Source organism: Lepidothrix coronata, unplaced genomic scaffold (genome assembly GCF_001604755.1).
Source record: "Lepidothrix coronata isolate B3197 unplaced genomic scaffold, Lepidothrix_coronata-1.0 Scaffold33, whole genome shotgun sequence".
Taxonomy (NCBI): Eukaryota; Metazoa; Chordata; class Aves; order Passeriformes; family Pipridae; genus Lepidothrix; species Lepidothrix coronata.
Genome location: NW_016690213.1, coordinates 2,226,591 through 2,239,259, shown reverse-complemented (window position 1 = coordinate 2,239,259; position 12,669 = coordinate 2,226,591). Strand labels below are relative to the sequence as shown.

Here is a 12,669-nt window from a genome sequence, read left to right as displayed (position 1 = left end):
GTAGTAAGACGAGGTAACAAAGAATGAAGCTCAGAACAAGAGATGTACACCAACACCAGAAGACAGACAGGTTTCTGTGACTGGAGATTGGGTGAAGGCCAACAGGGCTGTTCTGTGATGAATCTAAAGGACAGATTTTGGAGAACTGTGCTTCTTTGAAATGGGGATCTGACATATGGAAGACAATTAAGTAAAATGAGAGAATATATGGTGACTGGAGCTCCCATTGAAACAAATGGCAATTAAAAATTATTACTGGAACAGATCAAGAATAACTATATCATGCTCTATCATTATTTAAATAGAGTCTCATATTCTTCAGCTTAGAATACCTTAAAAAGGAGAGTTAAGCTTGAAAGATTAATAGCTTTCACTTCCAAGTTAGAATAATCTAAGGATATTCAACCATTAAAAAGTATCAGGAAAAAAACCCCCACCTCTAGAGAGAGATCTTTACCTGGAGAAATAATCTTCCACTACTAACACCACCAAAATTTTTAGAAGAATTTGAACTAAAAATGATGGCAGAAATTGGGAGAACCTTCTATAAGATTCATAGTTACTTTGGCTAGGATAGATGGATGAAGAAAAAACAGGTAAGGATACTGAAATACAAAGGAGTATGCTAACGAATAGATGGACACAAGGTTGGTTGGTTGTTTTTTTTTTTAATTAAAACTAGTAGTTATTAAAAACAGCACCCAGGCAATGAAAGTAACAAAAGAACCATTCGTGATACAACTGAGGTGTTGTAGATGATGTAAAAAAAATAATTAAAAATCAAATAAATAATAACAGAAGGAACCTAAGCAAAAAAAGGGATACGTAAAACATGATACGAGGCATTACAGGGATACAGAAACACAATGGAAGAGCCAAAAAGCATTTGTGTTCATGACAGAAACGCAAACATGCTAAGCTATACTTGTATAAGGACAAGACAAAACGGAGGAACAGAAGGGACATTATGAATAAAGCACCACCTAAGTCACAGCTTTTGAGACAGAATAGTTTTACTTGGACATTTCTGAGTCCCTACAATGAAACCAACTGGCTAAGGTTTGGATACGAATGAAGACTGATGTAAAAGTAGTCTTTGTATTATTACTAGAAAGTGTATCAATATGACTGGAATTTATGCTCAGATTTAGATTGAAGAACAAATGCTAATAACAGGAGGAGGGATTCCCTCATTCAAAATGATAGCTGACAGACTTTTTTTGTAAGATGAATAAATGACAAAAGAATACAAGTTTAGTTTTATCCATTAAGGAATATACTACAGAAGAATTAATATAAAAACTTGAATACAATGACTTGAAGTTAATTCTATTTAAATTATTCAGAAAAAGAAATGGAATATGTTTGCAATCAAGATTCACAATTTCCAAATGGAAAATTTTGATATGCTGTTGAACCTCGGTGGTCCATTGAACTGCTTACTCAAATAACCTTAGTTTTTTGAAATGCATTAAAAAGAAATAATTGTAAAAGCATCTGAAGTGTAAAGTGAGGCACTGAAAAAATCTCTTAGAAACTCTATAACTAATAGAATTGCCTCAAAAGGAGAGTCCATAAAACAGCATCTGTAGCTTACATACTAGGTCTTCAGAATTTGAGTACAGTCAATTAGCAAGTTAGGATTCTAAATAAGTCAGCAGCTAGGCCTGGACCAAACCTAAGTGATTTTCTGCTCCCGAGCTTTTGTGTTTAGCATATTTGGGCCTTGCTTTGTTCATCTGGAAGTGACTGTTGTCATAAAATCTTACGCTTTGAAGTCTGTTCCTGGTTTTGAAGGATAACTCATTTTTGTATAAATTACTGTTTCTCTACCTTTGGCATTGGAAATACCAGGTTCTCAGAAGGGACCAGCTCAGACTAGTTTCAAAACAAGTGCACCTTGATTGGTCAGAATATAATTAGTATCTTAAGCATTCCCAAGGATTACATTTCAAAGCTTTTGCATTACTCACAGCAATTAAGTTGCACCAAATAAGTTTTATAGTTTTAGCTCTCTCTAATTAGTGATTTAAAAACACATGTATTTTACATTGTCTTGCCTTTCCACATGGCCAGATATATAAAGCACAACATTTGAGTGCAAACAAAAGCTTTTTAAGAAACAACCAGTATGCCAATCGTAACGTTAAAGGAATTTATTTTTTTTCCAAAAGAACAGAGATACAGTGACTCAACATTCACTTTTAATGAAGCCCTATTCCACCGTGAAAAATGTGCAGCCTAGTATCTTAAATGAATCATAATATGGCTTACATCTTTAATGCCTGATCACAGTGCCGGAGAAGTTCAAAGCGCCCTTACTAAAACCATCAGTAGAATACCGTGGTTGTGCAAGCCACTGAAGTACCTACTTTGTAGCCAGAAGTAATTGCGTTACCCTGCTAATCTCTTCTGCAGAAACTCAATCTAACAGGCAGAGATCGCATCTATCAGATAAGAGCTCCATGCAAGGCACAGAGCCTGCTGCTTTTCTTGAAAACACAGCTAAAAGACAAAATAGCATTTTCTGTGTGTGTAATGGTGCAACACACATGCGTTACACACTTTGGAATAAAGTTGTCCCTGCTGGGAGTACATACAGGTGATAAGGAATAACTCTACTGACGTCCTCTGCTTGAGAGAGTCCAAATCCACACCTCAAGATCACACCACAACTATGGGATTCTGGACTTTTACAAGCTGAGGAACTTCAGGTGTAAGAATCCATTATTATGAGGCCAGACACCCAGTTGCCTTTGCGGATCTTGCTTTTACTCCCCACTTTTCTTAAAATAATGATGGAACAAGACAAGATCTTGAACCTTCACCTGAACTACACAATACATCTCACTTGAAAAGGCCATAAGTCAATACTGTTGAGCTATATTAAATCAGTACGAAATATTTCAGGTAGATAGCAGTCAAGAGTGACAACCATGGGACACAGATTTAAACATGGAAGCACACATATTGGAGCTTATGTTTTGGAGTTTCACAGCGCCAAATCAAAGTAAGCAAGTGCAATCTGCAACTTCACATAAAACAAAGACACCGTACAGTCCAAACAATGGCAAAAAGCCTTACTGAAATGACTACTATCTACTTGCAAACCAGAGAGGAACAAGAGGGGACAAAAAAATAGGAAAAAAGTATAACACAGAGAATTTTGTACCTTACTTTTATCTAATATCCTCAAACAGCCAAACTGCTTGTTGCAGCTTACCTAAATGAGTCCAAGCCTGAGCTACAAGGCTTACATTTTATTCACGTGGTTACTGTTTGGGAAAGTGTAAATCTTCTGTTCCCTATGGCTTTTAATGGAGCACACTATGCATCCTGAAAACATAGAAGTTACTGCTAGCAAAGTCAGGAAGAAAATTGAGTCTTTGTATGACCACAAAAAATATATAGAGATATATCCATGCCAATATCAATTATACCAAAACCTCAAATTGTAAGTGTGGAAAGTAATTTTGGAAAATCAAGATGAAGCAGTTGGAAGAATGTTACTGCTCCCTTTTTAATTTTTCATTATGGTCTTATGTTTCACCTTCTTATGCCTGGGGGTTTTTTTGTGCACATTATTAAGGTGAAAAGATTCCAGTCGCTCCCAGAAGCTCCTATTTACAAGGGAGCTTAATTAATCATTAATCCTCCGATCACCTATAATCCTCCGATCACCTATAAAAAGACCAATTTAGAATGCCTAGCTTTCTAAGTGCCCAAGTAAAATAAGAAGTTATTATACTACAGCATAAAATACTTAACATTTATTTTGTGCTGTGTACACCAGCGTTTGCTTGCAATCTCCCCATATATAAAGTTGTCTTACCCACTGCATTTCATCTACTGGGTCACATCTGTGTAACAATACCAAAGCCATATTCCAGGAGCATTCATGCATAGTGAGAAACAGGAAAAATATTTTTCTGTCAATATTCTTATTTATGGAGTAAATAATAATATTAATTATATGGGATAATAATAATAATTCTATAATAATATTCTATGGGATAAGCACATCACTGTTACCAACTGTATTACCCAGTCTCATGGGAGCATAGAGGCAAAAAAAGCCTGCTGGGTAAAAAGAAACTTACACATCTTTCTGACAAAACACCATGGAAATAAGGAATTATTTTTTTTATTGCAGTGAATTAATTGCACCATATGCCTGTCTAATGGAACATTGCTGCAATTACTGCAGGAACAGATATGACTTTATTAGAAAAAAATGCCCAAGACTTACTAAAAGTTTCATATAAACACACTGGTAGGAAGAAAAAAAATCAAGCAACAATATTTCAAGATACCCTTCGTTTTTCATGATTGAGTACTCCCCTTCTGCAAGTTAAGCAAAATTCTGGACCCATTAACATTGCAGTGTTGTGACAGGTGTAATGTTGTAAGAGCTGTAGTGCATCGGCCACAAAGTTACCCATCCTAGTGCCCGTCCAACCTGCTCCAAAGCGCTACTGTTACACAACAATTCCTTTCAATCTCCTTATTTTATATTTTAACAATGTTAAGGAAGGAATATTCTCTATTTTAGGGCAAGTCCTTCATGCATTGAAAGGATTAAAGGCATTTCACTGGTTTTCTTCAGTCATCCTAACTGGGCTGACACTATCACATATAAGGTTCAGGTACTCCGTACACTCTAACAGTATTGTGTTTAACCACATTTCTCAGGAAACAGAAAATGTCTACTTTCAATCTAAGGCTACCTCCAAATGCTAACCTTAAAGGGCGTAACAACCTATACTTCCAAACAAGAACATTAAGCAAAAAACTCATGCTATTACCAAACAGAGGACAGTAACAAATTCAGATTATCTACTTTAGGTTTACCACCTTTTTGTTTCAATTGATAGTTTTTAGGTCCTATGTTAATTTTTAACTTTGAAATGACCGGGGAAGGGAGATGGTATTTGTAGAAATGGACAGGAGTTAATTTTTTTTTCATATGTTTAAAAAAGAGTGCTTTGCGTTAACTTTCTTTGCAAAAGTTTACATTCCAGTAAATAGAAGAGCAGTTCTCAAATGAATACGGCAGAATGATGGTCACTGTTTTTACTTTGTAGCCAGGTGTACTTCATTTCTGGTCCCGGCTGCAAATTTACTTAAAATACATCTACCAATTATAAAAGGCACTCAAAGTCTTCCTTCCTGTGTTTCCATATAGGCCTCTGTGGATTACTCGCACAGTCCTCCCTCGAGAGCACAGTAATCCATAGGCATTTGCTCCCACGTTCCCCCTCAAGAACTGAACTCTCTTCTGAAACAAAACACTCCAGAAAACAAACAAGCCGCTAAGAAGGAAACGATGCACCCGGCAGCACCTTTGCAGTTACCTACAAGGATCAGCAGCCTTTTCTACAGCCCCTTCCCTGCGAGAGGGGGGAACAACAGGGAAGGTCTATTAACACACTGCGTTTACGCAACCCCCCCGAAGGCGCTGGCCCTGTGAAGCTGCCCAGGGACCCCACCCGGGCAGGGGCCGGGACCGCCCGACGCCTCCAGGGCACAGGGGCGGCTCAGGGCAGCAGGTGGAGCGCTGAGCTGGGCCCTGACGCCTCCCGCCCACCCCTGCTCCGAGCCGCCCCTTCCCCGCGCCCCCCGCCCGCGGGAGCTCCAAGCCCAGGGCCGGCCCCGCTCCCCATCGCGGGCGCGGCCTGAGAGCGGCGGGGGGGGAGGAGGCGGCCAGGGGGGAAGGCAGCAGAAGGGCGAGAAGAAGCAGGCAGTTACGCGCTCGCACGGCAGGGAGCGGGGCATGGGGTTATTTATATCCCGGGCGCTAATTTGGGAAGCGGGATAACCCACGGCGCACAGCACCTGCCACGAACACTCACCCCATCCCGCGGAGAGGCGGCGGCCCCTTTAAGACCGTGGGAGACCCCTCCCCCCGGCCCTCCCGCCCTCTCCCACCGCGAGCCCCCCGGCCCGCCAATCGGCGGCGGCGACGCAGCCGGGGCTGCCGGTAGCCAATCGGCGCGCGGCTTAGTGACCGCAGGGGAGGGGAGCGAGCAAGATGGCGGCGCCGGGAGAGGTGGCGGGCGCGGGGGCTCCGTCGCAGCCCGAGGTGGCCGCAGGCTCCGCCGCCGTGGTGCTGCCTGAGCGGCTGCAGCGCCGGGAAGCGGAACGGCAGCAGGGCGTGGAGCGGCAGCGGCAGAAGAAGGAGGCGCAGGTGGTGAAAGAGGAGCAGAGCGAGTTCTTCCTGGCCGCCTTCGCCCGGGAGCGGGAGGCCGTGGAGGGGCTGCTGGCGGCGGGGGCGCTGGAGGAGGCGGCCGGCCGCCTGCAGGCGCTGCAGAAGCTGCTGACGGGCAGCGTGCGGTTCCTTGCGCCCTACGAGGTGCGGCAGGGCCAGGAGGCCGTTGCGCGGCTGCAGGGGGACTTGGCGGCGCGGAGGCAGCAGCTGCAGCCCAAGAAGAAATTCGCCTTCCGTGCCCTCAAGAAAGAAGCGGCCCCGGGCAGCGCCCCGCGCCTCGCCGAGCCCGCCCCGCCGGCCCCCGCCGCGCCCGGGCCCGGCCTGGCCGAGGGGGAGCCGGGCGGGGAGCCGCTGTGCGGGTTCAGCGGCGCCCAGGACGCGGAGCTGGAGCTCGGCCCCGCGGAGCTGCGGCAGCGGGACGTGCTGTTGTCGGAGCTGCGCGGCTGCCGGGTGCGGCTCCGCGGCAACCCCAACACGCTGCGGGTGCGCGACTGCCGTGGCTGCACCGTGCTCTGCGGGCCCGTGTCTACCTCCGTGCTGGTGGACGGCTGCAGCGACTGCCTGCTGACGCTGGCCTGCCAGCAGCTCCGCACACACCGCACCCGCGGCTGCCGCTTCTACGTGCAGGTGACCAGTCGGGCCGTCATCGAGGGCTGCTCTGAGGTCTCCTTCGCCCCCTACTACTGGAGCTACCCGGGTATCGAGAAGGATTTCGAGTCGTCCGGGCTGGACAGAGACAGTAACAACTGGAACCTGGTGGATGACTTTGACTGGCTGGCGACTGACAAGCCTTCGCCCAACTGGAGCCTGATCCCCGAGCAGGAAAGAATCACTTGCTGGGACTGACTGCGGAGGCAGCTCTGTGCTGTGGAAGAGATCCTGGTGTAAACGCATGGATTCACAAACTGCGGGACTTGATCTCCGCTATGCCATTAAATGATTCCGTTTGGTATTTAAGTTGTGAATTGCAGTGTATGACTGGATTTTTTAAATTGAAGAATACCGGTCAAACAGAGTTTACTTGTCTACACAAGCTGCTGCTATAATCTTTATATATCATAGTGAGATTTGCCAACTTCTGCAGTACCTCATTGCTGAGTTTTTCCTAATTAAGGTGGAGCAAGGGCCACTGATGCACAAACAACAGTGAGCCTCTATTGCAGCTGTAGTGCTGCTTTCACTCTACCAGGCAGAATCTGCATTAGCTGCAAGTAGTGCAAGCTGTCCTGGAATGGAAAGATCAAATAACCAGATTTTTCATATTTTTGTTATTCTCAAGTTGCAGACAACTGTACACTATGGCTTATGGAGAGTGCAAGAGAATAATTCCATGAGGTAATGGGAACAAAAGGTTAATTTAAAGGAGGAGTTTGTGATTGCACAGTGTAAGCAGACTGAGATGAATCCTAGACTGTGATATAATGATGAGCCAGTTTCTCTTGATATGTTTTAAGTCTAAGTTGTCTTTAGGCTTTTATTTTAAATGAGATAAGCCAAAAGAAAAAAAGCATTCTAATAAACGTTTAATGCTTTCCTAATATATTAATGATTGTTTGAAATCAACAAATCTGTAGAGGCTGTATAAATACTAAACCTTCACAATCTGAAAATGTTATGTGAAAGGATGCTTCTTATGTAAACAGCTTGAAATGAGTCTTTGAGTATGCTTTCAGGGTCATTTACAGCAAGTGTAGATTAACATCGCAGAATTTAGGTAAACTGCTCCTCTGCAGTCTGAAACTAAAGGGCAGAGATGTTCAAGTATGTCCCACTAGTTGTTCCATCTGTCAACCAGACAAAAGGCTTTGTGTGCTGTGATCCTAATTTACAGCACTCTGCTACTGCCCAAGTACAGTGGTGACAGGGAATCACTAAAGTAGAGGTGCTATATTCCAGTTCCAAAATTTCATGTTATCTTGCACAAAGTGCACAGTGACTTAAGTCCCATTTCTTCACTCCTGCTAAATAATAATAAAAAGGTAGCAGCATTGTGGAATACAATGTCTTTACAGTACCCTGCTAGTGGTGGTGAAGTGGCCACTCTCCATACATAAAGTATACACTGCAGTTCTATGTTTCTGAAACCCCTCCTTAACTTGTGACATTTTGCAAGACATAATTGTTTATCTTGCCTTAGAATCTGCTTAAAGCTTTATTTTAAAGCTGCAAAATATTTTTGCTGCTCTGCCATCATATATGTGCCTCTAACAGACAGTAAATGCTAGCTGAACCATCAAAAACTGCATTGCTGCCATGAGAAGTATCTGAAACTTCACTTGACAGGTTTTGAGCAGAAAAACCTTTTATCTAAGTTGTTTTCAGGATATTTAATTTAAAAGGGGAGGGGGAAAGGGATTTTTTTTATATTCTTCACAACTTTGTTTTGTTTACTTCTGTTAATATATACTTTTTGACTGAATTGAGTTTTGCATTTCAAATATATTTGTTTAGAATTGTTTCAGTTGTCCCTTTACTACGTTCTTTGCATGATAACATCATAAAGTGATGTAAAGAATACACCCTTAGTCTTGCTTTAATGTACATAATTAATATCCTTTGTTAAAGGGATATGATCAGTTGAGGCTCTCAGGGAACTTGGTTTTAACACATCCATCCTAGTACAGAACCTGATTTAGTATTCCATCATTCTTCTCCACAGATCCTGGTAGTGACAGATAAATCCCTTTGGCATCCTCTGGTCTTGGGATTGCAAATTGGTCAGCCTGTGAGAACTGCAGTAACACTTTTGTTCTGCTCGCCCAAAGCTCTAAATATTCACGCTTGCTTACTGTGAGGATGGGCACTGGCAGATCTGGAAGTGGAGGGATCCTGCCAGGCTGATACCAGAGATGTACTGAGGCTTCTCAGTGCAGTTCACACTGGCATGTAAGTGCGGTTCTGAATTTGCTGTTGGTCCATAGCATGTGGTATTGCCTGAATAAACAGAGCATGAGTCAAAACAAGGAAGTTTAGGCTTCAGTTTCACCCTGAAGTGGCTTTCTGGGTGAGGTTTTTCAGAAGTCAAGTTATTAACATCCCAGTTCATAATGTTTTCTTTCCTCCGAGTACTTAACTTTTGTCAAACCAAAATTAGTAGGTAGTACTCTTCAGGAACATGACTCCAGACTGTTCCAGACAATTACTTTCCCTTAAAGATTCATCATTACCTTTGTAATACAAAAGAGGTAACTGACTCTTGGTCTCAAGCACAGCAGGAAACAAGGATATTCAATCTGAGAACAGTAAGATTGAAAATTTTTGGTCAGACAAATACCTAAATGTGATTTCTAGTTCTAAATATGTACTCCCTGCTGGAGTCCAGGCATTTCCCTCTGTCTGCCCCTGCTTCTCTGAATACCAGGAACAAAACCAGAGTTATTTGCCTTCTTTCTTTATCCAACCTTCTTTCATTTAAATAGATTCTGGTGGGACTCTGGCCAAATTACTGTGTAAAAAGACAGGTATAATATACATACATAACACATTATATTTTTGAGGGCTTGGATTTTTTTTTTAAGTTTCTTCTTACTTAAGCAATAGCTGTATGTAGAGAAGGATCAAATCTTAGTTGCTTTACCTGGAATTGCTTCAGGTTTTACTAAACAGCCAGTTTTATCACGTACAAGGACAGATAGGAATACCAAGAAAAGAATCACTGCAACTTGCAGAATTTCAGCATTTCCATTCACATCATAATCTGATTTATCTGACTGACTTGGGGACCCGCCTGTTATGCTGAGATGTTTTCCAACAGTAATGACAAGCATGAGCCTTTTGTAAGATTTCAATTCCCAACATATTTCTTTCCTTTTTCTGCAAGTACAAACTGATTTGCAACTCCTGCTCTTTCAGCAGTGAAAACTACAGCCCATCACAATCATACAAATAAATACTCAAAATTAACATCTCAGAGGTCAGAGAAAAGATGTGTTTTCTGAACATGTTACACACCATGTGGATATTGATGGCTGAAGTGCTGGGAACTACCCAGACCAGAACCACCCTAAAAGCTCCACAGTGTGAAGTTTAGGAGCCACAGGGTCCAGTGAGCCAAATCACTCTTCCCAGGGTTTATAACAGTCCCAGCAGTGAATTGACCAACTTGCCTCAATTTCCAGCCTCAGAACCTGCAGTTACCTCATATGCCACAAAAACAGGAGCCTACCAAGTTACCTGTAAGGAGGAAAAAAAAAAGTCATAAATCAGACTTTTTTTCTCCACCTGTTTGTCATACAGTGTGGTGCATCAATTTTATCACATTTTTCCTCAGGAGTTTCCCTGTACACACCACATAGTTACAAATGAAAGCAAAACTATAAGCTAGGTTGCATGAGCACACAGTAGCTTCCCATCATAGGTAAAACCAGGTATAGTTGTTCTTGCAGTGAAACCTCACCACTCCTAAGGAAAGAAAAGGAAAAAAAGCCTCAGAAAGGTACGTTTTGTATCACAGAGCAGTGTGAAAGAAAGTTTGGGCCAGGAAATTATTTAATCGGCTAAGGGCATATCCATAGTTTAAGCATATATGTATTTTATATCTCATGTTCTTGAAGATGGAAAGATTAAGATTGGCCCAGGATTGGGCAGCAGACTGTTTAACAAATACCAGATTAAATTGTCTGCATTAAAATCAACTTTTTCCGCTCTCTTCACTGATAAATTTGTGGTTTATATTTAGGTTTTAGCAGGCATAGCTTTTTTGAAAGGTATCAATATTGTATTGTTATATACAGACATTACAATTTTTAACAATATTTTGAATTCGAACACAGTAATCGTGAGATCAATAATAATTTAAATAACTTATTCTACCTTTTTATCCTCCAAAATGGCATATGAATTATGCATTTGAGTTTAATAGGCAAAGGCTGAGGAGACCATTAACTCAAACAGTTTTACAGCAATTAGCTTTTATCTGCTATGGATCAGTTTCAGTATTTTCTGTTTGAAGCAGAAAGCGGCAGTAAGTGCCAAATTAAAGGTGAACCACAGCCAAGATAAATTTTTGTAAAAAAAAGGAGATGCAAGGCAAAAACAGTTTTCTTTTTTAAACTGCCCAAACCTCGTCTCCGTGATCCCCCGTAGCCTTCTCTGTGTCTTAGGTTGGTTGTGCTGCCAGAGACAGCCCTCGGCTGATCGGTTTGTGCTGAAGCTTGCACATGGGTTTATCCAGTGATTGGGATAGTATTGGGGAAGCATTAACTCCCAATTTAAAAAGTGTTAACTTCATTTTTTGAACGAAGTGTCAGAGTATTGCACATGATTTACTACCACCAATCCCCTTTAAAACTCCGAGCATGGTGAGTTAACTTGATGGGTGGGGTGGTTTTTGCCACTCTAAATCTCCAGCTCGTATTGGACTGTTGAAACTACTTAAATAAACAGCACATTTCCTCATCTGGGTTGTTTTAGTTGTGGTGATTGCTCTGTGATGACTTTAAAGGTACCACCCGAAGTCTTAAAGCCCTGAGTGTTCCTTCCTAAACATCAGGTGAATTACTGATCATCTCCCAGATAACACTAAATAACTATTTAGGACTGTTTTATTAGGACCCCTCCCATTACCTTTGTTTAAAGCAGAAGAGTAAAGGGAAGAGGGAGCCCTGAAGCATATGCTGCATGTTCTATTTAAATATTTTATTCCTGAATTGATAGGAAACACCACAGTTATACAATTAGATGACTGTGCTGCATCATACATATCATGGATATCTGTTAAATTATTAAGGTAGGGGGTATTCAGACTGTCATCTGTGCAACTGAATACCAAATTACCCATATCCAGAGCAGCACCAAGCTTCCATTAGCTGTGGGCAGGTTTAATACTTTTTGTCCTGCAGGACATATTTCCCTGCGTATCCTCATGATCCACAGACCTGATAGAAAATTCTTTCCACTTTTAATTGCAGTTTCATTATGTCATCACTGACAAGAAAGGAAATGGTTTCAAGTTCCTTTATCTCGAATTAACTTTAGGCTGTCAGATAAATACACATTCCAACTATCTCAAGTTTCTTAGCTGAGCCCTGAAAAGTCAGTAAAACGTAACATGTGCTGCATGGTTGTGGGATATTTTGCCAAGAAGTCAGGAGAGATGTTATTTCAGCACTATGGCTTACTGCTCAAAAACATTTAATGGGTTCTCTCAAGAAACAGCACTTATCCACTTCACAGCAAGCAGAGAGAACAGCCTCAATGGATAATCACCTTCCTCCTTTCCCTTGCACGCTCACCGCTCACTAGCAAGGGCAGCAGCAATGTGAACAACCAGGCTTGCTTTAGAAAAATCCCAGTTACCAGCTGCTCTGCAGGTCTCAGCAATAGCACAAGGATGGGCCAGGAAAGGTCCACCACAAAAACCTTCTGTTAGCATGGGAAGAAGTAGCAGCTTCCTAGCTTTTGTCCTTGTTGAAAGGATTTTGAGCATTCCAGGATCTCAAGTGGTAACTGAGCAGCACCCA

At 42.2% G+C, this 12,669-nt stretch overlaps 2 protein-coding genes across 2 annotated transcripts in view; one reads left to right on the top strand and one right to left on the bottom strand.

Annotated features, from left to right (window-relative positions):
- Nucleotides 1–5,879, bottom strand: part of GLTSCR1L (GLTSCR1 like) — a 45,613-nt gene extending 39,734 nt beyond the window's left edge. The window contains exon 1 of the mRNA XM_017811671.1: nucleotides 5,853–5,879. The gene's annotated coding sequence lies outside the window, so the exon portion shown is untranslated. The remainder of the gene's footprint in view (nucleotides 1–5,852) is intronic.
- A 151-nt stretch (nucleotides 5,880–6,030) lies between these two features.
- On the top strand, nucleotides 6,031–7,892 carry TBCC (tubulin folding cofactor C). Its single transcript, XM_017811674.1, has one exon. It carries the CDS (start codon nucleotides 6,032–6,034, stop codon nucleotides 7,052–7,054), a length of 1,023 nt encoding a protein of 340 aa, XP_017667163.1. The 5' UTR covers nucleotide 6,031; the 3' UTR covers nucleotides 7,055–7,892.
- The last annotated feature ends 4,777 nt before the right edge of the window (nucleotides 7,893–12,669 follow it).

Coding starts and splice junctions, on each gene's coding strand:
- TBCC (XM_017811674.1), top strand. CDS start 6,032: ATGGCGGCGCCGGGAGAGGTGGCGGGCGCGGGGGCTCCGTCGCAGCCC.